Source organism: Gekko japonicus, unplaced genomic scaffold, assembly GCF_001447785.1.
Source record: "Gekko japonicus isolate JY-2015 unplaced genomic scaffold, Gekko_japonicus_V1.1 scaffold368, whole genome shotgun sequence".
Lineage (NCBI taxonomy): Eukaryota > Metazoa > Chordata > Lepidosauria > Squamata > Gekkonidae > Gekko > Gekko japonicus.
The window spans coordinates 606,297-633,479 of NW_015176462.1; the positions used below are offsets into that span (position 1 = coordinate 606,297).

General features: G+C 42.1%; 1 protein-coding gene across 1 annotated transcript in view; it reads left to right on the plus strand.

Moving 5' to 3' along the window:
• CEP128 (centrosomal protein 128kDa) overlaps positions 1 to 27,183 on the plus strand; it is a 334,110-nt gene that overhangs the window by 139,051 nt on the left and 167,876 nt on the right. The window contains exons 16-18 of the mRNA XM_015427028.1: positions 3,060 to 3,236; positions 4,612 to 4,671; positions 11,078 to 11,270. Coding sequence (XP_015282514.1) covers positions 3,060 to 3,236; positions 4,612 to 4,671; positions 11,078 to 11,270 — 430 coding nt within the window. The remainder of the gene's footprint in view (positions 1 to 3,059; positions 3,237 to 4,611; positions 4,672 to 11,077; positions 11,271 to 27,183) is intronic.

Consider the following 27,183-nt stretch of genomic DNA (forward strand, 5'->3'; position numbering starts at 1 on the left):
GTCCTAAGCAACGTTTCACCCTTCTACATCCATTGAAGTCAGTGGTTGTTATGGTGCTTAGAATCGCACAGCTCATTAAAGCTGTAAGATCCACATACAGCCATCCTATGGGTGATGGAAAGTCCAAACAAAGGCTTCCATTTACATTTTTTGGGTGCCATCAATAGTTTACATTCTTGCCCCCTCCTTTCTTAAAATTCCTAGAAGGTCTCCAGTTCACACTGTGAGCATGTAAGTACCTGCTTTCACTTTTACAGGGCTGCTCCATCTTGTACTGTTCTGACCATATCTTGGAACCATGGTTCACACTTGAAGCCTGGTTAGTCATAATTGTGCAAGGTTGCCAATGTTGGTTAATCTTGTAGCCAGTAATTTATGGTTGCCACTGACTACTTCCCTTCTCTTCTGGGAGTGCTGCTGATTCCAAGCTAAAAAAGGTCTTTGGGCATCAGGTGGTTCTTTTTTTTCTTTTTTTCTTTTTTTGCATTTTGTTTTATTGAAGAAAGAATTTTATAATTTAACAACACCACCAAAATCATTAATATTAAGACTTTACTTGCACACTTTCTCTTCATATCTTCTTCATCTTCTTTTCCCCCCCAAAATGTTTACATGATAATGTATATAAGATTCTCAAACTATCTTAGCTCATTATAATAGATTTACAATATATTATCAAATTAATCTTCGAACTAGATTATTCTGCAAATAATAATTAAACTCAGTCCTAGGAGGCCTTAAAGGTCAGGAGGAGGGAAAAATCCTTCCTTCCAAGGACCGGTTAAACCTTGGGGGAACATACCCCAACTCTTGCCACAGTCCCACTGCTCTTGTAGCGTAAAATATCCCATATCCTATTTTTAAACAGAGTCCAAACTCTCTTCAAAATCTTCGTGGTCTTCAGGAGTATGGACTCAAGTCATTTTGATTGGCGTCAGAGGAGAGCGTTCTTTTCTTTTGCTGGATCTATTTTCTCGTGATTCAGAAGGAGAAGAATTTAAGGCAGCCAGCATTAGTTCACCTGAGGCAGAGTCATAGACAGTGTAAGAGATTGAGCCGTGTTGTACACACAACTTATTTATTTATTTATTGGACTTTTACCCCGCCCTCCCGCCGAGGCAGCTCATACGGAGCCAATGATATCTTATTCCTAAGTCCTGCAGTTTAGCATTGGTGTCTTGGGGGGGAGATCTGGAAAAACTTGAATCTTCAAGCCCTGGAAGTCAAGACCGCCTCACTCTCTAGCCTCTGCAAGGATCCTCTGCCATATTCGAAAGTCCTTAAATTCTACCAGTATATCTCTAGTATATAATGAGGGAGTAGATTCATCATATACCTTATTGACACGATAAGCTCTCTGTAGAAGGGGCATAACACCAGCTTCAAGGCTTAAAGTGCCCGCTAGCCAATTCACCATAAAAATATTCAGCTCTGTTCCAGCTTCAACATTTGATTTAAATCCCCTGAACTTTAGGCACACGACTACGATAATCCAAAGACAAAATACATTCCCGTGCCCAAGCATCAGAGGTTCTCACAGGTAATTGACTCTCGAGGTCAGTAACTTTCTTGAGAGCTTTCTTTACCTTTTGGTTTGTCTGTTTATGAAGCTCTTCTAACTCGTTCATGCATTGAAACACTGGTTTCAGCATTTCTGTAATATCGTTTCTCAGTTCCTGATGTTGTTTGGTTAGCGCCTGCATTAAAAAAAATTGGTAAGCAGGTTGTCTTCAGCCCTTAGCTCGCCCCTCCCCAGCATTGCAGATGAGGTGGATGGTGTATCTGTAGCTGGGAAAAACTCTGTTAAACACAAAACACTTTCTCCTTTCTGTTTCCCCTTCTTACCACCTTTAGGTGCCATCTTTCAAAAAATTGTTTTTTGCATTGGAAAGGGTAAATATATTCAGATTTTGAGCGGGCAGATGGTGAGCACTGGGTACTGGCTGCTGACCCAGAAGTTGGTCATGACCACTCCCCCATCAGGTTGTTCTTGAAATGGAACCTGAACCTATGACAGGTTCAACTGCAGAAATAGCTGGACTTTTCTGGTGCTTAGATGTCAAAATTAACAAATTCCTATTCTGATTCCAGTTAATGGAAGTATTTGCCACAAATTCTGGTGTATGATCAATGTCTCATAGAGCACAGGAAATCCATAAAGCAGGCAGTAGAGAGAGTTTCATTGCTGATGGGTATTCATTTTGTAGGCTTTAATGCTTTTGAAGTTTAAGATTCTCAACCCCAAGTTTAAGAACTCCAACAACAAATGGGGCTGCTGCCATGTCTGTGTTCTTGTCAGGACACTTCAGTGGCAATTTCTGAGGCAAAAGCACCCAATTGTTGTGGCTGCTCAGCCCACCAGTGCCCGGTTGGGGCAGGGGAACTTGCTGACCAGCAAGCAGCACTTCTCCCTGCCTCTGGGCAGGACTCCCTGGGTGCAGCTTTCTCTTACAGCATCTCTCCTCCCTCTTTGGTTTCCCTCTTTGGCTCTTTTTTTTGTCTCTCAGTGCACCTATCAAGCACTGTTCTGTTGGGGTGCAGCAACTTTCCCCCCTTTCCCTTCCCAAGTCTTAGAGCATCTTGGCTACTGAAAGTCCCAGTTGGAGGCAAAGCTCACAGGAAGGGCATGGGGAGGCTGGGTGAGTTCTCACTCTCTTGGTAGCAATTAAAAAAACCCACACCAAAATGTGCTCGGGGGAGGGGATGGCAAACTCAAGAAGACATCTAGAAAACACCACCCAAATGATGACCAAACCTGCTTTGGGTTTAGTCTTTCAAGGAAGATTGTACCAAAGCAAGTTTGAGGAAAACATGTGACAGGGCAGGAGAAAACATTTGTGCTATGATGATGTCTGGAAGCTTCCAGAAACCTATAATGTTTGGGAGACAGGGCAGAGCAAATCATCTATGTGGAAGCAACCTTAGTTGTGTGTGTTTTATTTTTCCTAAAATGCATAGATTTGTGTATGGCAATATTCTTTCTGGAGTGTTTAAAGAGAAACAGTTTATTTAACATTAAATAGATGTTTGGGACTTTTGTGCCCCCCCCTTTACTTCAGGATAAAAGAATAAATAGTGAAGAAGATAATCTACGAAGGATGGAGGAGGAAAGATTGCGCCTTCATGATCAACTGTGTTGTCTTCAAAATGAACAGGAATCCATCCTCTCTATGATTGGAAGTGAAATTGATGCAGCTTGTGAAGTTTTCTCTAGGGATTCATTGGAAAAATTCAACGTAATTATGACTTCTCAGTCTGCTTCAGATTTTATTCTTGTTAATTTACTCATGGGCATGTGTTATGGAATTTTGAGCATGGCTTCAGGGTAAAACTGCTCTTTATGTAGGCATTTTAGGTTAGCACACAACATTTGACCTTTTTAAAAAAGGCGTTTCCCATATTGCTCTTTTATGTGGGTAATTCATTGCTGCTTACTTTGCCAAGAAGTTAAAAAGTGCTTTCTTGGGTCCATTAGACAACATTAGATGGTAAAACTGTTCCTAGACCATACTACTTACACTGGGAAATTGTACTGCTTCACCATAGGCGGCGGCGGTGGGGGGGGGGGGAATCTTTGCACGTACAAAGCTAGCATATGAGGAAGATGGTTAGGCTGGAATTTGTTTTTAAAATCTAGGTTTCCAGGTTGAAGAAGTTTGTTTTATAGATTAGAAATAATTGAGATCCTGGGATCATCCCTCCTTTCCCCTCCACCCAGCATCAGGGGAAGGGAACATAGTTTGTTGCTCTATATTAGTGACCTTATCTTTGTTTCTGAATTATATTTGTATCTAAAAATGGAGAGCTATCACCATAACCTCTTTAAACCCTTTATGCACACCCTTTGTCTTGGATAGAGATGTAATATTTCTGGAAATTTTGAAGCTGTGGGGGAGCCTACTTTTCCTGCTTTATTTTTGTTAAAAGGAGGAGGGGGTGGAAATAGAGGCAATACTTTAGCATATAGTATTGCACTATTTGGCATATTCTTGGAATGAAGTAGCCGCTGCTATTCAAGGCATATTCATGCTTCCCTGTTCCAGATATTTGTGTGATAGTGGCAATACACCATTGTCAATCTTTTTCGGCAGCCATTGTCAACTACAATGCTCCCACCCCTTTAGATTTTTCCTCAGAGCAATGGAGAAAGCATAATGCAGCCAATTGTGTTTGGCTTTGAGGCAACTTCATTCAGAACAAACAGAGCTATTTACGAGGAAGGGCAATGCTTTCTGAATAGGCATTGCCCTTACTCTAAACAACTTTGTTTCCTTGACTGACAGCATCATATAGGAAGTCCAATTACTTTTGGATAAAAATTAAACTAAAAATGGTGCCAAGGCAGCAGTCAAATGGGTATGTGGATAATTATGGAAAAAAAGTTTTCAGGAAATATTTCAGTCTCCCTAAAAGTCTTTTTTAATGTCAAAAATGTCCACTGGAAAATATTCAGTTCCATTTTAAATCTGATGTGCACATTTACTTGAGTTAAAAATAGGCACCTATTGGGCTTTTTAAACTACTCTTTGATTTTCCTTTAAAGAAAAACATTCCACTGTCTTTTGTGTATAATATGTGTCTTCTGCGTGTTTATTTTTCAATTTATTTCAGGCAATATCACTTATGTCAGGGGTACGGAATGACCCTCATCGGTGGTTAGCAGAAACAAAGGTAAATACCTTTAAGTGCTAAGCTCAGGCTTGGTACGGTTTTTTATGGTAATAGTCTCATAAGATTCTTCGTTAAGATTAAAGCACATCTCTTTTATTATTTTCTTTTAAAGTTGATGGGCAAAAATCACTCTATGTTTTATTTATAGTATTTGAAGTCAATAGGCTTAGACTGTGCTTAGGATGGCACTGCTGATATAGTAGTACCTGATCTCTTAGCTATGGAGAACAGCTAACCATACCCAGTCTACTTCCTTTTTTCTTCTACACCTCTCAGTAGTAGGGTTGCCATTTGCCCAGTGGGGGTGGGGAATCCCCTGATTTTTTGGGCTCTTGCCCGCTGCTGGCCAGGGGGGAAACAGTGACATCACATGCAAGATGCCTGCATCACCCAGAAGTGACGTCGGCATGTTGGCAACATTGGGGGTTACGTGCTGGCTTCTGGGCAAGACTCTATGGTTTGATGCCGATTTTACCATAGAGTTTTGCCCAAAATCCAGAGTGTCATCCCCCACGTCACCAACATGCCAACATCACTTCTGGGTGATGCAGGCACTTCACGTGCAACTTCACTGTTTTGGGGGGAATGGGGAGCGATGTCACTTCCCACTCCTGGAACGTCCTCCCGGCGAGCAAAAGGGACCTGGCAACCCTACTCAGTAGCCTCCCCCCACCTTTCATTTTCAAAACTAACCATAGTACAGTTTGGCATTTTGCCTAAACAAGTTTGCAAGGTACAGATGAATGCTAAACCATGGTTAGCTTCATAATGAAAGGAAGGAGGAATCCTTGTATGGGGGACAGGAGAGAGAAGTGCATAAACCCACAAATCTACTTTTAATTTCCTAATCAGACAGCATTATTTTGCTACCAATTCAAATAATTTAGGAAGTTTTCAGGAAGTCCTCCATTTTCACTGCTGTTTTATGAAGTTTCATTGAAGAGGAAGAAGAGATTGGATTTATAACCCGCCCTTCACTCAGAGTCTCAGAGCGGCTTACAAACTCTTTTCCCTTCCCCTCCCCACAACAGACACCCTGCGAGGTAGGCGGGGCTGAGAGAGCTCTTTCAAGAACTGCCCTTTCAAGGTCAGCTCTGACAGAACTATGGCTTGCCCAAGGTCATCCAGCAGCTGCAAGTGGAGGAGTGGGGAATCAAACCCGGTTCTCCCAGATCAGAGTCCGGCACTTAACCACTACACCAACCTGGCTATTGAATTCATATATGTTTGGGAGACCTCTTGAATTCATATCTGTTTGGGAGACCTCTTGTGAGACATAAAGGATCTGATATAGTCTCTGATTTCTTTAACTCTTCTTAATGGACCAAAGAGATGACTGGTACCTTGTAACCATTGTCTTTTTACTTGGGTAACTTTTATAAGCAACTTTATCTTAAAATCTTTTAACAGAATTAAGTTCTTGTGATCTGAAAGCCTTTTACACTTCACAAGACAAGACTTACCCTCATTGTATATTTAGGGTCACCATGAAGAGAGGAAAGTTGTCCAGTTGACTTGAATGAAATTGCATTTGTTTCATCTCAGTATTGTGTGAAGTTATTGATGGGCTTGTTTGTAATGTACACAGACCAAGAGTGAATATCCCTGTAAATAAGAGAGATAAGAGTTTGAATTGGAGGACAAGGGCTATCATGGAAACAAACTCACCATTTAGATTGTTGATGTGTAAATTTCAGTCTGTATCTATTAAGAGGACCTTTTGAGTGCATATAGTAATTGATTCATAAATCTGCCAAATGAATCTTTTTAGTTGTTAGGAGGTGGGTCTTGAAATGAAAAGCACTTCAGAAATACTACTTTTTTCACATTTGAGCCCAGACAAGCAAACAGCCTTAACGGTTTATTGGAAAGAAGTACAGTTGTACCCACTGTCTGGCTTCCCTACATTTGTTGATGGACTCTGTAAAGAGCCAGAGCAGTTGGGTTGGATCCAAGGCTTCTCTGAGTAGACTAAGTTCACAGAAGGTATTTTTACCTCCCCTCCCCAATCCCTGAACATGGAAGCCTCTAGAACAATATGTCAAACATCAGAGAATGGGGAACTGTAGTAAGAAGAGGGTATGGACTAAAACTCTTTTCGTTCAATCTTACACAGGTGGATCTCAAGTCTCACAACACTCTGTATGTGTCTGGGGGATTTTCTCCTTGCTCCAGCCATGTATGCAATAAGACACATTGGGGCAGTGGCATTTCAGCAGTGGCATTTCAAAGACTCATAGGGATGCTGTGGGAAAGGGAAGGTGGTAACAAAGGTGCTATAAATTTGCTCTGTTTGTGAAAACCTTGGATCCAGCCTTTGGGCTTCCATTCAGAGGGCCACATGGTAAGCCCTCTACATGAGATTCTGAAAAATCCTACATAACCAAACAAGCTAGGTAATCCCAAATATTGAGTGACCATGGGAGCCTCTTCCAGTGCAGTATGCACAGCTGTAACACAGAAGGCAGGGGAAAGAGGTGAACGAGAGAAAAATACTTGTACATGCATAAAAGTAGTCTTGGGATAATGGCATTGGCTTTGTTACATGTGTTCTGTCTCAGGAAAACATTCATGTCAAATAGACGATTAGTGGAAACTACAATGGGACAGCAAAGAAGTGCTGGCATTTATTGGTTATATTTAGGCACGCAGACAGACTGAAGAAATTATGAGTCTATGGTAATTTCAGTGGAACTTGTGATCTGTACCATCTGTATCTGCCTTTTCTGATCTCCATGCAGTGGGGTCGTAGATATCCCCATAAAACAACTAATTGTACATTGTGCTCTCTGTGGTAAATAAAAAAATCATGCAGTAAGATCAGTCAGAAGTCTTTGCATATTGGGTTTTATCCATGTGCATTTCAGCTTGAAACAAAGAGTATGGGACAATTGATCTTTGGGATTAATTGTTTTCAGATGGAGATATGTATTTCTTTCCGTACTATCGGAATGCTGGGTAGAACCCCTTCTGCCTGACTTGCTAATATTTGGTGGGCTTTTTAAAAAAATGCTATTCAAGCATGCCGTATCCTAATTGCATTTAGAAGAGCCACATGGCTCTTCTGACTGTTAAGACTGATCCTTGATCCTGCTGGCTGGTTTCTGAAGTTGACCTACAGTCTAGGAGACCTGGGGTAAAATGGCTGCTGTGCCCTGGAAGCTTGCTGGGTGACCTTGGGCCAGTCTCCTGCGCTCAGCCTAACCTTACCTCAAGGACAGCTGTTAAGATGGAGGAAGAGAGAACACTTTACACGCCCCTTTGGGGGGGCGGGGAAAGGAGACAAAATATAGATAAATAAGTATAAAATAAGGAACATGGAAGAGGTTTATAAATAAAATAAAAGGTTATCTCTGGGCTTTATTTTAAAAAAACTTTTAAAATTTGTTGTATTTGTTTTAATTGTTAACCCCTCCCCCTGTTTCCAAGAAAGGGCTTGGACATACCTGCTGGAATTTCTTCCTCTTTCCCCCCTCAGACCAGCAGACCTCCACGCAATATCAAAAAGAAGTTATCTTGTTGCATGCAAGGTTCTTTAGGAACACAAGGCCATAGCCCCCTTAAGCAAACAGAAGAATTTTTGTGGTTCTTTGAATCCTAATGCTTGCAGGATCTCTTAAAAAAAAAGGAATTATAGCTCAAATGTATGTTTATTTACTAGGAAACTTTTCCAGTGTCTATTCCAGCAGTTTATAAGAGAAAAACAGTATAGTATTTGCAAATTTAAATACCTTGCTGAAGATGTCCTGACTTGAAATATATGGGACTTACTCTTTTGGGGGGTATTTTTGCATTTGTGCGTATGTGTGTGTGTGTACACCCATGCCTGGAAGTCATGGTAGCCTCTGGCGACTCCTACTGGGGCACAGAGGACATTCAGAGAAGTGGCTTCATAGCCTGCCTCTGGCCTCCCAGCCCTGATATTCTCTGGAGGTCTCCCATCCAAATACTTGCCTGGGTTGGCCCTGCTTAGCTTCCGAGATCTGATGAGATCAGGCTTGGCTGGGCTATCCAGGTCAGGGCATGTATGGGACTTACTCTTGAGCAAGGGCATACAGAATAGAGGCCTTATATCTTTAGGGGAATAATGGTAAAACATTGTTTGAACAGCTGAAATCACTTAGTTATGGAAACTTCTTTTTGATTGCAAAAAAAGTACACCAGACTAGAAAGATTAGGACCATATGTTAACCTTATCCCAATGCAAAGTAAACACTTTCCCCTGAACAGCTACTGATAACTTCCTTGGATGCAGGATACTTCTCCCTCCCCCCAAAAAAAATTCTTGCTCTTTGGCAGTCCCGGCTACATTGCAAAGCTATAACTCATAAGTGTTGACCTGTCTTTGTCATGGTGGTTCTTTAGCTGATTAGCCATTCTTAACGTTTCAGACTCAACAAGCTTTTCATCCAGAAACATGAGCTGTCTCTATGGATTTTAAGTGAAAGACAAAGTTTTCTTAAGAGATTTATTGGCCATGCAAAAACACTCAGTTTTGGAGGTTAGATTTTGCACATCCAGGGATGATTACAGAACCGGCTTGCTCTTGAGCTGGTGCATGTGTTGGCTGGTAGTTTTCTTTGGGTTTAGTCCTATTACTTATATTATGTCATATTTGCATTTCACCCAGAAAAGAAGAAAGGTAACTCATGATGATGCAGATATTGTGCCCACGTCAAACGCTACCTTTCACCTTTTTGAAATCTTTACTGCTAAAAGTTTGACCTTGGGTGTGGTTGGAAAATGGAGAATTACTGTCTCGATTATCAGCTCTGGTTTCTTGCCATGTGCCATGAGCTCAGTGTGCTGGTTGCATGCCTTGGAGGTCATAACATGTGTTTCTTTGAACTGTATGTTCTCTGTGTACAGTTTGGTGAAGGGAATATGCAGCACTGGGGGAAAGAGGCTGTTGCTGGCTGGCAGACAAGATATTTGGGAACATCTTTGCTACTTCTGCCATGAGTCTCTTAGTAAGAAACACTTGCCTGTGGAGTCAGAAGCCGTTTTCAGGCCTGTCCCTTCAAAGCTAAACCCAGTCATAGGTACAGTAAACTGGTGACCAATTCATGTAAGTGTGATTTTAAATCCATCCCTTTTTTAGAACTGTTTTTTGACATACCGCAGTTGAATGGCTTAAATTACCTTCTGTCTGCCTGAGGAGCAGACCTGTAAAGTATCAGCCATACTGTTGGTGCTGCAGAATTGTGGAACAACAACAACAAAAACAGCAAAGTAATAATAATAAAAAGGGGGTGGGATGCGGTGCCTTGCAGAGATCCTTACATAGTAGACTATAACATATATGTCCCTCCCCCCTGAGAGTTATTTAGTAGTACTCCTTTGTGGAACAGAAAAGGGGGCTTTTAAAACCAATTTCTGTGGTTCAAAAAGCTACCTTAGAGACTGTTTCTCCCGATGAGAGCCCCCCCCCCACACTGCCTCCATTCAAGCTCTGTTTCAAGTGCCTTTGCTATGTCAAGTGAGAAGATTGTCTGCCAAGCAGCAGGGCTTTCCCTACCTTTGCCCCAATACTCTGGTGGTGGTTGTTTTTGGTATTTGTGTGTGTGTGTGTGTGTGCATATGCCTGGAAGTCATAGTTGACTTCTGGAGACCCCTACTGGGGCTTGGATGTTTCAGAGAGGTGGCTTACTATTACCTGCCTCTGTGTCCAGCCCTGGTATTCCTTGGAGGTCTTCCTTTAAAGTACTTGCCACGGTTGGCCCTGCTTAGCATCCAAGATCTGATGAGATCGGGCTTGCCTGGGCTATCCAGGTCAGGGTGGCCCAAGACTCTGGAATGTCCTCTCTGGTGAGGTTTTGAGCTGTTCTCTCTCTGCGTTTCATAGGCAATGTAGAATCTCTTTATTTCGAAAGGCATTCGGCAGCCATTTGTTTTTTTCCCTTTGTGGTAGTATTAATTTCCTTATGGACCTCTCTGTTATTTTCGTAGCACTTTTCAAACTTCTTTTCTTCCCTATCTTTGTAAACTACCTTTGGAAAGATAAAATGCTAGTAACTATAAACAGATCCTGTCAAAGCTGACAATGCAAACTACATTTTGATGGTGTTGTGGTACAGGAGAGCTGACGTGCATTGCTGCATGCAGGATAGAATTCATGGAGACATTCTTCATATAGATTTGGTTTGATGAATTGAGGGATCTCTATCCACTTTTACCAAAATAAGTTTTCAAACTATATTAGACTTCCAGGGTTGACAAATAATGGTAATTTCCATGTTGCTATCAGGCCAGTCGTGCTCATTTTTCATTTTGTTTTCTTTTTCCAACCTGGGATAGAAGGTGACAAAGATTCTTCTTCTGCATCATCTCAGTTTAGATCTGGCAAAGGTTTGCTGTGGAGCTGTGAAAAGGGAAAAACTAACATTGTGCCAATGCATTTTTCTAGACAAAACTCCAGTGGTTATGTGAAGAAGCAAAGGAAAGAGAGGCCAAGGAGAAGAAGCTGCGGCGACATCTGCAACAGAGCCGAGAGCAGCTGAAGCACCTGACGATGAGTAAAGAGTCGGAGCGCCAAGCTCTTATAAGCCAACTGGAAAAGCAGGAACGACTCCTGGATGAAGCCCATCAGGCAAAAAGGGGTAAGCTAGCCTAGTCCATCTTTGTTAGTAACAAAGCTGTTTTGATCTCCCAAGTGTGATCTGGTTTATTTTAAAGCAGTAAGGGTCCCAAGTCCCTGTTTTCACAGAAGGGCAGCTCCATGTCAATTTTCTTTTCCCCTCTTCATTTAGTTCAACATACTTCAGCTTGTATCTGACAAAGGGAGCTTTGACTCCTGAAAGCTTATACTCAAATCCAGCTGTTCAACATCCTTGAAGTCATTATGCTGAAGATTCCTCCTCCCTTCTCTTTGGTAGCTAATGATAATGGAGTAGAGATGAGAAAATGGACGGTATAATGTGATAGATGCAAAGCAAGGTACAATACATTACAGAGAAGAATTGAATCTGACAAAGGGGTGCCGTTTTCAGCATCAGCCCTATGTTCAGACTCTGGTAGACTTAGTTTGAGTTGGTTTGCTGCATTTGGAATACTGCATACAGTTCTGGACACCCCGTCTCAAAAAGGATACCATAGAATTCTAAAAATGCACATAAGAGCAATCTGAGGATCACAGCATCTTGAGGAATAAAGAGTTCAGGAAAAAAGTAAAGGTGGAGGAACATAGAAGAGGTTTATAAATTTATATAGAAAAAGGGGATGGAGCTAACACATTCTGCCTTTCCCATAATACTAGAACTTGGCATCAACATTATGCAACTGATGGTGGTTTAACAAAGATAGTACTCTTCAAAATAACTCAGAATTAACAGTGAGTTTCTTGCCACAAGATGTAGGCAAAGAGACTAATTTAGGTAGCTTTAAAACTGGCATTAGACAAATTAGTGGCAGATAAGTCAGTCAACATCTGGCAACTGTTAGCTGTGATGGCTAAATGAAACCTCCACGTTCAAAGGCAGTGTGGGTCTGAGCATTATTGGGAGGGGGGAGCAGAGGAAAGTTGTGGGCTTCATGTTCTGTTTGTTTGCTGCCCAGTGTCATCTGATTGGCCACTGTGAGAAACCAGAAGCTTGATAGATGAACCTTTTGGCCTGATCCTGCAGGGCTGCTGTTGTGTTTTCTCTTAGCAAGCTCCTGCTAGCAAAAAAATTGAATAGACTTTGCTGACAGCTGTGTTTTGGTACCTTAAAAGACCTAAACAATTCAGGGATTTGTAAAATGTGTAAAAGGCAGAGTAACTGGTCTTGCAACATTTGCAATCTAGAGTGAGGCAGGAATTAGTAAGCAGTGGAAGATAATATTTTAAGAAGTGTGCTCTCTTCTGCAAGTAGAAGAGAGAGCCTGTAATTTCTCTTTATTTTAGTAACTACATTTCCCTTATTGAATAAAATAAGAGTGTTCATCTCTCTGATGGCCCAGAAGTCAGGTAGAACATGAGAAAAACAAAAATGATACATATCAGAGGGTGGTCTGAAATCTTTTTATGACATCTAATAATGTCTAATTATGAGATTTTGTCTGTAAATGGTACCTGTTCCCCTAAGTGAGTCAAAATTCGCGAGCATTCTGCTAATTAAAATGAATTGTGAACAGGGTACTTATGCATAGGTTAAAAGACAGAGAGAGAAATACATTTTATACCGCCATATTGTGTTTGGAAAAGTAGGTCTTTAGCATAGGTGACTTTTAGAACTGAAATAAAACGAGGTGTCTCATTATCTAAGTGCCTGATTATGCAGCACAATGTATTATTAACACTTTTCCCTCTGTGTGTCTGTGTGTGTGTTTGAGGCTTTAAAAATAATGTTACGGCTTCGTGTATTCTCAGCATTGTTCTTTGTATATTTTCATACAAACACTACAGAAAGAGCCCCATGGGATCTTGTTACTGTTCTCATTCCTAACTGTATTTCATAGTTATTTCTGTTTGTTTCACCACTTTCCCTTTATATTTTTCCATAGTGATATATATTACTAGGATCCAGTTAAAGTTAAGTTTTTGATGGCTCTTTCACCTATTACAGGTTTTATGGGTGGTGGGAGGCCATGGCAGGGCACTTGCTTTGCATACAAGTAGGTTCCACTTTCAATCCTTGGCACTTCCAATTTAAAGGATCTGGTAGTAGGTGACATGGAAGACTTCTCCTTAGGACCCTGGACAGCCACTGCCAGTCAGAGTTGATACAACTGACCTTGAAAGACCAAAGTTCAGACTCAGTATATGGTAGTCAAAGACATTGGAAGTATGGATCTCAAAATGTAATGTGTGACTACAACTGTCATGTCTTTCAAACACATGCATCAGACAAGTATATTTATTAGGGAAGACAGACTGGTAGAGGGGGGAAAACAGATGTAAGATGTTTTTCCACCCTCATAAAAGTATCATCATGTAGTCTGTTCTCATCCCCCCTTCCATGATGTTTCTCAGTGAAGTAGAATGTGCTTGAGTTCCCGTCAATAGGAACTAGTCAGAAAGTTTATCTGCCAGTGGCTGGGACTGATAAGGTTTTTTACCCATTTGAATGGCATGCCAGGGTTTGCCAAAGAATGTATGGTCAACAGGGAGTGTTGACGCTCAACTGATTGCAATAAACAAAAAATGGCATGTTGTGTAAGACTTCGCCCATCTCCTTCCATAATGTCTGGCAGAATGTGTTGCATGGTGTGATATCACAATATTCCATGCTTCACCATCAGCCAGTGGTTACAGCAGATCCTGAATGGTGATTGTTTACATTGTAAGACCAGTTTGCAACACTGGAAAATGGCTTCTAAGTCTGAAAACTTTCAGGTGATTGTTTACTGAATGTTAGATAATTAATTACGAAATACTTTCTTTTTAGAAGTATAACTGTTAGGATGTTGCAGAAATAAATACTCCCACATAACAGCGGAGAAGTACTAGTGCTTATCTGCTCTGGAAAAGCAGTTAGAGAGAGGAATGTTTAATCAGCTAAGTAGAAAAGCAATTAGGTACGTAATTCAAGACCAAAAAGAATTTTGGGAAACAAATAGGCACGCCTGCTATTATCTTAAACTTTCTGAACAGTTGTGGTTAATTTTGCAGTTATGCATATCAGTGTAATATCAAAAATTACTGGAGAAATAGAATCCACTGGGGAAGAGATGGGGTCAGGAGCCATGAGGAAATTGTGCACTAGGTTTTTTAGATGTTCTAATTTTACTCCTCTCCCTTCCAAGTCACCTAAATGTATAATTTAATTTCTTCATTTTCACAATGGCATCAAGATGCTCAGTAGTAGTAATCTTTTTTCTGTTGCTCAAACAGCATTTTGCTGAAAGAAATAAATGGTAATCCAATTTCTTACCAAGCAGTCACACATCTTTTAAATCTTTTTTGAGAACCAGATATCATAGCTTTCTTTACACTTGGGACATTTTTTAAGAGAGGGAATAGTGTTTTGAGAGAGACCTCATTTATTTATTTCTATCCTGCCCTTCCTCCAAGGAGCTTTCCCCTCCTCTGTTTTATCCTTACAACAGTCCTTTGAGGTAGGTTAAGCTGAGAGACAGTAGGTAGTCCAATAGCACCCCCACCCGGGGGCGGGATTTGAAGGATGAAGAGGGAGGACAGTGAGGCTCATGGAGTGGGGTCAGGAAGTCCTCCAGGCCCAGCTGGATTCTTGAAGGCGGCATCAAAACTCAGCCTCCAGGGGCAAAATAGCTTTCAAAAAAACTATTGATTTCCATGAGCCTGTTTTGAAATTATTCTGGGAAATTCTGCACATATGAAGACCTAAGTGTCCCATATTTATCGAGGAAAACCATAAACATTCAGATATGCATGCAAGTACACTTTTCGGACTGTTAAATTATGACAGTTCCTACAAATAGGGCCTATTACACTGTAGTATTATGAATATTTAGGTCTAATTTTATACATGGGGACTGCCGCTGTTTTCCTTCAATTAAAAAAAAATAGATTGCCTTTGTCCAAAATTGCAGTGCTTAGCTTCTGTTAATGTATGTAGCTGTCTCATTTAAATTTAATAATTACAGAGTAGCCAAAGCATACTATGTTTCTTTCTAGCAAAACTAGATGGTGATTTTTCTCTTTTTGTTCTCAGCCTTTCTAAACTACAATAAGGAGGGGCAATATCTTGTCTAACGTATGGATCTTCCAAGTATGCTGTAACAATCTTTACATCTTCCATAGCTGGACTGAACGTCCTTGAAGTGGAACTGTCAATTAGCATGGTTTTAAATTAAAAATGCAGAAGGCAAGATTAAAAGAAAGTAAATCTCCCAAATTGAGCAAATTTTAAAAGCAGATCTAAAAAGGGAAGATCAATAGACTGAAATGAAAATAGTAAATATTCGCTTGATAACAGCATTGAAAAGTACCGCCCCCCCTCCAATTGTAGTAATTCATTAATTGGATTATTGTAGATTCAAAAGGACTTTCAGTATTTTGTGGTATAATCTTGGTCCATTTATCTTCGCTCTCATGAATTAAAAAATGACCTCATTTACTGATAGTTTTCATTTGGACTGCAGATGCTTTTGCTTTGCTGTATGTATATGCCAGTGAAATTTTTGGAATCCAAACTTGGATGCCAAACCAGAGTTAAACCATTGTTTAAAAAGAAAAAAATAAACCATAGTTTGTTGGTTGGATAAAAAGTATAGTTTGCTGCAAAAGTGGAAATAATGAACTTCTGAGCAATGAGCTGGGGGTGAAGAAGCAAGCTCATCAGTTTCCAAGGTCCAAACATGGTTTGTCTTGAATTGATCCTCTCACAAATGCTCAGATTACTCACACATGTCACTATCATACACACAGGATATTAACATGTATTAGTCTATATTTCAGTATAGGGCCCTACTCAGTTTCCCTCTGAACCCTTTTCCATCAGCATCAGATAGCTACATCCTTTCCTTCCTTTTATTCCCTTAGAAGCTCATTGATCTATAAATCTTGAGCAGTGGAAAATATGTATTCCTTATTTTTTGGGATGCAAGGACTGAAACATATTTTGCAGTTGTTAAGGTAAACTTAGAATCCTTACCACTAAGCAAAAGAGCCAGGGTTTCTGGAGTATAAGGGGATGATTGCTTAATTAAAGGCTTAATATAATGATGATCCCTTATATTTTCAGAGAACCTACATTCAAGAAGGGCATGTTCAGATGTATTGATCCTTTTAAGGCCACAAGGGCAGATTCTGTTGGAATAGGGCCTATTAAAAAAATCACCCCTGTAAAAACATTGTGGGTATAATATTCAGTCTTGCGAACAAGCTCTGCAATATCATGGGATGGTAAGATAGGAGAGTATTTATTTTAGAAAAGAAAGAGCAAAATATAGGGGTGGGCAAACTCTGCGGGCTCTCAGAATCAAGCTGCTATGGTTAATTTATAGGACACGGTTTTTGATCAGAGAAAAAGCTTTGGATTTACCCATCTCAAAAATATCATCATTCGACGTTCCAACTATCATCTTTTCTCATCCAGAGCTTTCATCCAAGTCGATTTGTGGGTGTCCCAATTGAGAGCGTCTAACAAACCATCTTTAGCATAGAACAGTTTTAATCTCAGTTTAAAGGCACATAGCCATGTTCTTGCTTCCAAGAATAGCTGTCCAAATTCTGCTCACAATATAACGTTTAGACACACAATAGGGGATATTCAATATTTTCCTAAGAAATTGTACTAAGGGTTGGTTGATATTATATGAGATAGCTTTAATGCAAATAGCTGAGCCATAAAGAATGATGGAGGCCACTTTCAGATTAATAGCTTGCACTGCTCCAGGAGTATACCCCCCCACTTGCTCAATACTGGAGCCACTGATTGACCATTGAGACAGGTTCCATTTCTTAATCTTGGTGAAAACTAAGATCTTAGATTTCTAGTAGGTGATCACCAAGCTTTCTCAAGAGCAATAGCTGGAGAAAGAGTTCAACATTTGTATAAATGGGGAGTTGGCCAAAAAGACTGACACAACCACTTTTAATTTTAAAAGGGGTAACTTCTCTGAAATGAGGGGACATGTGAAGAGGAAAGTGAAAGAAAAAGTAAAAAGGCTCAAAACCATTGGGGAAGCTTGGAGACTATTTAAAACTACTATCCTAGAAACTAAGAAAAAATATATATACCGCAGGTTGGGACAGGCACAAGTAGGTATAGACAGGGGAAAGCTAGTCTCAGTGAAGTTGATAAAAGGGAACACAGGCTGTGGCAAGTAAAATGCAAGTCTGTGATCAGGCAGGCAAAAGGGAATATGAGGAGCATATAGCAAAAAACATGAAGACCAACAATAAAACTTTCTTCAAATACTTTAGAAGCAGGAAACCAGCCAGGGAGGCAGTGGGATCCTTGGATGACCAAGTGGTGAAAGGAGTACTGAAGGATGATAGGCTGAGAAGCTGAATGCATTTTTTGCCTCTGTCTTCACTGTGGAAGATGAGAAGTGCTTGCCCACTTTAGAACTGCTGATTTTGGGAGGGGGGTCGAAAGACCTGAGTCAGATTGAGGTGATGAGAGAGGAGGTCCTATGACTGATAGACAACTTAAAAACTTACAAATCACCAGGCACAGATGGCATACATCCAAGAGTTCTGAAAGAACTCAAATGTGAACTTACGGGTCTCCTGACAAAAATATGTAATCTTTCATTAAAATCTGAATCCATTCCTGCAGACTGGCAGGTAGCTAATGTCTTTAAAACCCATCTTTAAAAAGGGTTCTAGGGGAGATCCGGGAAATTACAGGCCAGTCAGTCTTACGTCAATACCGGGTAAGTTGGTAGAAACTGTTATTGAGGAGAGAATTAGTAGGCACATAGATGTTCTGTAAGGGAAGATCTTGTCTCACTAACCTCTTAGTGTTCTTTGAGGGAGTGAACAAACAGGTGGGCAAGGGGGACATTGTTTACCATGACTTCCAGAAAGCTTTTGAAAAAGTTCCTCATCAAAGGCTCCTAAGTAAGCTCAATAGTCATGGGATAAAAGGACAAGTTCTCTTGTGGATCTAAAACTGGCTAATTAATAGGAAACAGAGAGTGAGTATAAATGGGCAATTTTCTCAGTGGAGGGTGGTAAGCAGTGGGGTACAGCAGGGCTCAGTACTGGGTCTGATGCTTTTTAACTTGTTTGTTAATGATTTGGAGTTGGAAGTAAGCAGTGAAGTGGCTAAATTTGCAGATGACACTAAATTGTTCAGGGTGGTGAGAACCAGGGAGGATTGTGAGGCACTCCAAAGGGATCTGTCGAGGGTGGGCGAGTGTGTGTCAACGCGGCAAATCGGGTTCGGTGTGGCCAAGTGCAAAGTGATGCACATTGGAGCCAAAAATCCTAACTATAAATACACACTGATGGGGTCTGAACTGGCAGAGACTGACCAAGAGAGAGATCTTGGAGTCGTAGTAGATAACTGAATTAAAATGTCAAAACAGTGTGTGACTGCAATAAAAAAGGCCAATGCTATACTGGGGATTATTAGGAAGGGAACTGAAAACAAATCAGCCAGTATCATAATGCTTCATTTGGAATACTGTGTACACTTCTGGTCAGCACACCTGAGAAAGGATATTATAGCATTGGAAAAAGTGTAGAAAAGGGCAACTAGAATGAAAGAAGGGTTGGAACACTTTCCCTATGGTTAAAGCACTTGGGGCTGTTTAGCTTGGAGAAATGACGACTGAGGGGTGACATAATAGAGGTTTACAAGATTATGCATGTGATAGAGCAGATAGAGAAAGAAGTACTTTTCTCTCTTTCTCACAATACAAGAACTCGTGGGCACTCAATGAAATTGCTGAGCAGTCAGGTTAGAACAGATAAAAGGAAGTACTTCTTCACCCAAAGAGTGATTAACACATGGAATTCACTGCCACAGGAGGTGGCGGCATCTACAAGCATGGACGGCTTCAAGAGGGAATTGGATAAACATAATGGAGCAGAGGTCCATCAGTGGCTATTAGCCTTAAGGTATAGATAGGAACTTTCAGGCTGGGGCAAGTGATGCTTGGTAATTCTTGGTGCCGGGGGGGGGGGTAACATTGGGAGGGCTTCTAGTGTCCTGGCTCCACTGGTGGACCTCCTGATGGCACCTGGTATTGTTGGCCACTGTGCAACAGAGTGTTGGACTGGATGGGTCATTGGCCTGATCCAACATTGACTTCTCTTATGTTCTTATGAGACAGGATCATGGCATCATCTGCATAAAGCAGAATAAGTACGCTAGTCTCAGCTAATTTTGTTGGATGGCAGCAGTCATCAAAAATTGATGCTGCATCATTTAAGTATAAGTTGAACAAAGAAGGCACCAACAAACATCCCTGATGTATCCCATTTTCCAAATTAAATGGATTTGTTAAGTTCCCCTCGTACCCACATTGTAGTTGTGCAGTCATACCCGGATATAATCACTGAATAGGTCCTAGAAGTCTTTTGTCCATATTAGTTTGATTCAGTTTGTTCCACAATCTAGGACGATTCATAGGATTGAAGGCCGTCTTAAGGTCAATAAAAGCCACGTATAATTGCCCTCCCTTAAAAGATGAATATTACTCAGCCAAGTGGTAAAGAACTAGGCAGTGAAGAACCCCACCTAAATCCTATCAGTTCGTGCCCCAATAAGGTATCTGATACCATCCAATCCAAGTGCTTATTCAGTAGGTAAGCAGAATAGAGCTTTTCTAGAGAGGAAAGAAGGCTGATTGGTTGATAACAGGATGGATCACATCTAGAACCCTTTTAAAATATTGGAATAATAATGGAATGTTTCCAGAAGTTGGGTATTTGTCCACTGATATTAATTTTGGTGAAAACTGGGGCCAGATGAGATAGCTACATCTGTCCCAGCGTGCTGTGTACCAGTAGGCTGTAAATCTTTAAAAAGTCAGGATATTCATAAACATTCCGTAAAAAGACTCATTCCAGACTACTGAAACCAAACCTTTTACAGCCAAAAGCTATGGCAGTGTCAAAAGCCTACATTTACTTTGTTTCCTTTGGATAAGTTTGGGGAAAACAGAACAAGAATGTTCCCTCAAATCTACATGTTCTGTGCTTTAACATGCCTCAGTTCTCTCTCTATATCTGCAGTATGTGCTATATGAGATTGTCCAGTGTTCTTATTCAAAAATTAGTACACTCAATGAAAAAAGTGTATTGATAGACAGCAATGAGAAATCTAGAATCATCATATTATTTATTACCTCAAATCTTCTTTAGCCTAATGTTATGAGGTGGGACCCTACCCCCCAAACGAAAAGGCTGGGTTTCACAGGATTCCAACAAGAGATTGCAAATTACATGGACATGAAAGAAAAAAAAGCCAGGTGCAGGTGCATAAATTTACTCTTCTTCCCAAGAGGTGCATAGCCATTAAAGTTTTGTGGATGGCACATGATTTTGCAGAATTCAGCTGTATAATTACACCTTTTGGCGTCATATTGTTCCCCTGGTTTTACATATGGTTTTGACCTACTTTGGACTTACAGAAGAGGGGAAAGTTACATATTCCAACAAATAAAATATTCAGAATGGACCACAATGAAACATTTTTTTTAGTTTACTAATTAATAGCCATAGCAGTGGCTTTTAAGGCTTCATAATTTTGATAATTACAACAGTGAAACTGCAAATTGTTGTACTGAATACATTATAATTGTTCTGAGAGTGGAGGATGGAGGGAGAGGGAAGAAGAGAATTTAAAATTAGAAAACCAGCAGTAAGCAAAGATACTCAAGCAGACTCATTTCACTGAAAAGGCAATAAAAGTGAGGAGTAAGATGCTAAGTCAGCTGGACATTTTTATGGAGGCGTAGGAACGAAGGGTCCAGTGACAGAGTAAAGATCAATTTAATAAAAAGGACAGGCTCTTGAGCCAAGCAGTATTTATGTCCAGACTAGCATTAGTCTAAGACAGTTTTCCCAACACTGACTAAAAGAAGAGGATTCTGATGTATGTCTAAATCCCTAGCAAATATTTTTGAAAGCAAAAAGCTCACAGTTGAAGAGAAGGAAAGAAAGGTTAATTTATAGAAGTTTTGTGTACAAGTTGTTTCGGCCCCAGGATAAAGTATAGATTTCCAATCCAGTGTCAGACGTTGAAAGTAAACATACATACACATGCAAAAGTAATAGCAAATAATGTCTTTTTAAGAACTGAAGCATGGTTCTTTGCCACAATACATAACTATTTTGAATGCAAACAGTAGGAAAAGGCTGCTTCTGTTAACTTCTCTAAAAGTATGCAAAGGTACTTTAATTCAGATCTTGGGGATCAAAAGATAATCCCAGGAAATACAAACTTCTATTGAACACCATGTTAAATGCTGTTCATTCTGTACGTTGAACTTCAGTGTTCTAGGAAATTTAATTTGGGCACAGTAATGGAACAAATTGGGAGAAAGGAAGTATGGGGAAATTATGTACACCAAAGTAGAAATGAAGCTTGTGTAAGAAGTTTAAATCTTTACTTGCTGCTATTTCTCTTAACTGAAAAAGGCAGATTTTTAAAAAAAGATTGCTGTGGCAAATTTCTTCCACAAAAAGGCAAGAAAGGATTTTTGAGGCAGCCATGTGGGAGACTATAAAAAAGGGGGAAGAAAGAAATCTTCACCTTGAAAGTCTGAGCAGGATCACTAGTAAAGTCACCCAAAAACCATGACACCTCAGCCTCATGTTTTTGTAGAACTGAAGTGTGAAGGAGGGCAAAAATGTTGAGGCAATGTTGGCACTTAGCCAATCGAAGGTCAGAATTTTATTTTATTTTTGTTTAAATCCTTGCCAGCTAACAGTCTGGATAGCAGGATCTGGTTGGGTATGTCAGTAAGCACAGCTCGAGCCTTTTGTTGTACAAGCAATAAGTAGCATTTCACCTGCTCCCAGAGGGCTGTCAGGACTCAGGAGTTGGGCACTCGAGTGCATCAGGCCTCGAACCTCACCATATGGGATGCTCAGTTGCTTGTCATTTCACCTCACCTCGTGGTAGCCAGTTATGAAAAGGGAGCCAATCATTTGGCGAGCTGCTCTGATGTACCTGAATTAATTCATGCCTATCTGTTTGCACTGCACTACTTTCTCACAGTTATCACTCCCTTGTCTTCAGCCACTGCCTCCAACTGTTAAAAGGCACATCGTTCTATCTTTTAGAGATGTTTGATTTGAGGCGTACTACTTAGATTGTTTGCTTTCTGAGTCAAGAAAGTTACTTTGTGTTAGGTATCAGAACGTTTTACTTTATTTTCCATTTGTATTAATTTTATTTTATTTTCCATGCTTTATTTCCTTATTTTGTATTTCTCATAGAGGGCTCATGACTGATCCTGACACTGGTGTGAAATGCTTCAGCACAAAGTATACGCCCCAAGTGGCTCAGCCTTATGGCAGTAGTGTGTGCTGTTAGTTGCAGCACTATGTGCAACTAGAAGAAATAATTTAGACCCACTGCTTAACGGGAATATTTGTAAGAGCTCATAGTTCTGTTTTCATGTGACTAAGCTCAATTAAGCTCAATGTATGGAACTCTCAATCAGGTGAGCTTTAAGTTTAACATCAAACTGCTTTTTAACAAGCACAAATGGCTGTAAATTTCTAGAGGGGTATGTTGTAACAAAACAAAATAAAAGTTCAGCGGCATCTTAAAATCCTGACATTTATTCTAGCATGAGCTTTTGTGAGTCAGAGCTAATTTATTTCGGATGTTATGAAAGTAAATTTCTCACCTCTCTCACCACTGAGAGAGCCAGTTTGGTGTAGTGGTTAAGTGCGCGGACTCTAATCTGGGAGAACCGGGTTTGATTCCCCACTCCTCCACTTGCACCTGCTGATGTGACCTTGGGTCAGTCACAAGCTCTGGCACAGCTGTCCTTGAAAAAGAGCAGTTTGTGTCAGAGTTCTCTCAGCCCCACCCACCTCACAGGGTGTCTGTTGTGGGGAGGGGAAGGGAAAGGAGTTTGTAAGCCGCTCTGAGACTCCAAGTGAAGGGCGGGGTATAAATCCAATCTCTTCTCTTCTTCTCTCTTCTTCACCCATTATTTATAACAACCAGATTCCTTCTAATCTCTTGCACAGAGAAACTCACTGGAAAGATTTATGATGAGAGACACATCAAGCCTCTCTCTGCCCCCAGCTCCTTCTCTTCTCCCTTCTGTAATATTCTCTATATGGAAGATGATTTTCTCTTCATAGAATCTGAAGAAGTGAGCTCTGACTCATGAAAATTTATGTTGGAATAAATGCCCCTAGACTTCCATATTACTTTTGTAAATGGTATATCAAACCTTGTATGCACATTCAAAGATGGCTAGATAGCTTGTTTGAAGATGTTACAGTGTCTGGGACCAAACCAAAATAACAGTTTGACTGCTCCCCTCCCAGTGAACAGTTTGGCAATACTTTGTTTTTGTGACATGTCTTAATCAGTTGTAATTATTGAGACCATCCAGCACTAGGATGATGTATTTGGGACTTGGTCTGTGGTTCTACGAAGACCATCAAAATGGTGACGAAGGGTCAGGGTATACCAGTGCTCTTGGGGAGAGGAAAGTATAGTGGTGGGGCCAGGCAGAAAATAAAGGGAAGGGGACAGAGAAAGAGAGAAGCTCGGCCGCCTTCCAGCCTGTGCCCCATCCCAAAGGTGGCGGTCAGTGGGGCTAGGAGGAATGACCCCTCTCTGACATTGGTGTTGTGCAATGCCAGGTCCATAAACAACAAGACCGCAATTCTGTGGGATTTCCTCCTGGAGCAAAATGCGGACCTGGCTTGCATGACGGAGACCTGGGTACAAGATGGGGAGACTGTAGCACTCTCCCAAATGGCTCCACCTTGGTTCTCCGTCCTCCACCAGTCACGGACTAAAGTGCGGGGGGGAGGAGTGGCTCTGTTCATATGGGAGGCTTACTCCTTCAGGGCGCTCCTGTCGTTGAGGCTCACAGGCATAGAGTGTGCTGGCTTTGTGTGGGAAGCTGGGGAGAGTTTGGCTATCTGGTTAGTGTACCGACCGCCCACCGCACTGGCCGATGGCCTGTCATCCCTAGTTGAGGCTGTGTTTGGCTGGGCATTGGAGTACCCTAGACTGATAGTCTTGGGTGACTTTAATGTCCATGCCGATGATGTGGCCTCTCTAATGGCGATGGACCTGGTGTTGTCCATGGTGGAACTGGGACTCTCCCAATATGTAGCAGCTCCCACTCACAGAGCCCGTCACACACTTGATCTGATCTTTGCGGTGGGGGTTACAGTGGACCACATTACTGCCATGGCAGTTCCATGTTTGGACCACCATGCCCAGAAGGCCTGCGTGAATGTGGCACCCCAACCCTGTTTGGGCAGCGAGCATAATTTGGCTCGCCCGTGGAGCCAAATGGACCCTCAGCGGCTTCAGATGGCCCTACAGGATCCTATGCCTCCTGGCGGCTCGTTAGATGAGCTAGTCGAGGACTGGCATGACTGACTCTCGACTGCCATCGATGAGATTGCTCCCCGATGCCCTCTGCGCCCTCTCTCTAAGCAGGCTCCTTGGTTTACCAAGGAGCTGCGGCTGATGAAACGAGGGCTCAGAAGACTAGAGACATGGTGGCAGCACACTTGCAACAAAGCAACAAGAGCATCCTTTAGGACGTTTATGAGATCCTATGAGATGGCAGTCAAAGCCACGAAGAGAGAGTTCTATGCAGCCACGGTTGTCTCTGCTAGCTCACGCCCGGCACAATTGTTTAGAACTATTCAGTCATTAACAGAGCTGCCCTAGGGCAGGCCAAATGCTAGGGAATTGGATATCAGCTGTGAGGCTTTTGTGAGCTACTTTGCAGATAAAGTCTTGCTGCTCCACCATGATCTCCCCACCACAGTTGAGACAGTGAGCAAACTCGAGGCCCCATGCGTGTCTTCTAGTTCTATTCTGGGTTATTTCAGTCCACTCAGCCTTGAGGAAGTCGACAGATTGTACTCAGTGGTATGCCCAACCACGTGCAGCCTTGACCCGTGCCCTTCATGGCTCATAAAAGCTGGCCGTGAAGGGTTGCGAGGTGCCCTCAGGGATATTATCAACAAGTCCTTTGTGGAGGGGCTGTTCCCGGGGGCACTCAAGGAGCAATGGTCCACCCTCGCCTGAAAAAACCACCCTTGGACCCAGCCGAATTGGCCAATTACCGGCCAGAGAGAGCGGCGGCGATTCAGTTGCTTTATGGATGACACTTCCATGCTAGACCTGTTCCAGTCCGTCTTCTGGCCAGGCCATGGGATGGAGACGGCACTGGTCACCTTCACAGACGACCTTCGGAGGCATTTGGATCGAGGCAGCACTGTTGTTGGACGTGTCGGCAGCGTTCGACATGGTCGACCATCAGTTGCTGATCCACCGCCTCACTGACACTGGGATTCAGGGGTTTGCCCTATAATGCCTCGTCTCCTTTCTCCAAGGTCGAGGACAGAGGGTGGCGGTAGGGAAACAGACATCCCAGAGGGACCTGCTGCTTTGTGGGGTTCCTCAAGGGGCGGTGTTATTCCCGATGTTATTCAACATCTACATGCGCCCCCTTGCCCAGATTGCCCGGAGGCACAGGCTTGGGTGTCACCAATACACAGATGACACCCAGCTATATCTGCTGTTGGGCAGTCAGTCCAACTCTACCCCAGATGACCTAAAGCGGGCCCTTCAGGACATAGAGCTGGCTTAGACTGAGCTGATTGAAATTGAATCCAGTGAAAACGGAGGTCCTGTGCCTGAGTCGGATTGGTTCGGGGGTAGGGATCCCACTACCAACCTTCGATGGGGCACCATTAGTGCCAGCACCGAGGGGCAGGAGTCTGGGAGTGCTCCTGGATGCTGCCTTAACAATGGAGGGTCAGGTAGCAGCCACTGCCAAGTCAGCCTTTTATCATCCGCGGCTGATTAGGCAGTTGGTTCTCTTCCTCGAATGCAATGACCTGGCAACAGTGATCCATGCCATGATCACCTTGAGGTTAGACTACTCTAATGCTCTCTACATGGGGCTGCCCTTGTCCCAAATCCGGAAGCTGCAGCTGGTGCAAAATGCAGCAGCCAGGCTGTTGATGGGTCTCTCCATACGAGATTGCATCCAGCCTGTGCTGAAGGCATTGCACTGGCTGCCAATAGCATACCGGATTTGTTTCAAGGTGCTGGTTTTGACCTTTAAAGCCCTATATGGTCAGGGGCCTGCCTACCTGAGGGACCGCCTTTCCCCATATGTGCCCCAGAGAGCACTGAGGTCAGGGTCACAAAATTGCCTGACTCTCCCTGGCCCGAAAGATGCCAGATTACAAGGGCTAGGGCTTTTTCAGTGGTGGCTCCACACTGGTGGAATGAGCTCCCGGAGGAAATCAGGGCTCTGCGGGACCTTTTACAGTTCCGTAGGGCCTGTAAAATGGAGCTCTTCCACCAGGCTTTCGATTAGGAGCCGCCACTGACAACCTTTGTAAACTGAACATACTATAGCCCTATGTAACAACGCCAGACATGGCCTCTCCCCATCGGGCCAGGTACAGATATTCCCACCATCTGTTTATATTAGCACTTTATGTAATTGAATCTGTAATTCACACAGTGCTTCTGTCCTGAATTCTCTATGTAGTGAGTTCTGAACTACTGAGCTACTACTAAAAAGGCATTCCAGCAACTTCAGTCATCTCAGAAAATGGGCCCCCTAACTTGAAAATGCTGAACTGGCCATGTGGATCCATGCTATGGTCACCTTGAGGCTATACTACTATAATTCAGTCTATGGTCGCAATCACACGCACAATTAGCCACGCCATAGGCGCGAATGCCAGGCGGATTTAAAGGGTGCGATCGGACACAAACATCTGGGAAGTGACCCGCACCGTCGGCAACCCATTTTGCTCCACTGCGGAAGCAGAATAAAAAGACACTGGCGAAAGTCTGGTAGCAAATGGGTTGCTACGGGCCACGGACGGACTTCCCCCTGTCTGATCACTCCAGCGCACTCTCATGGCGTTGGGATGGTCTGATCAGGCCATCCCGACTCCGTGCCATT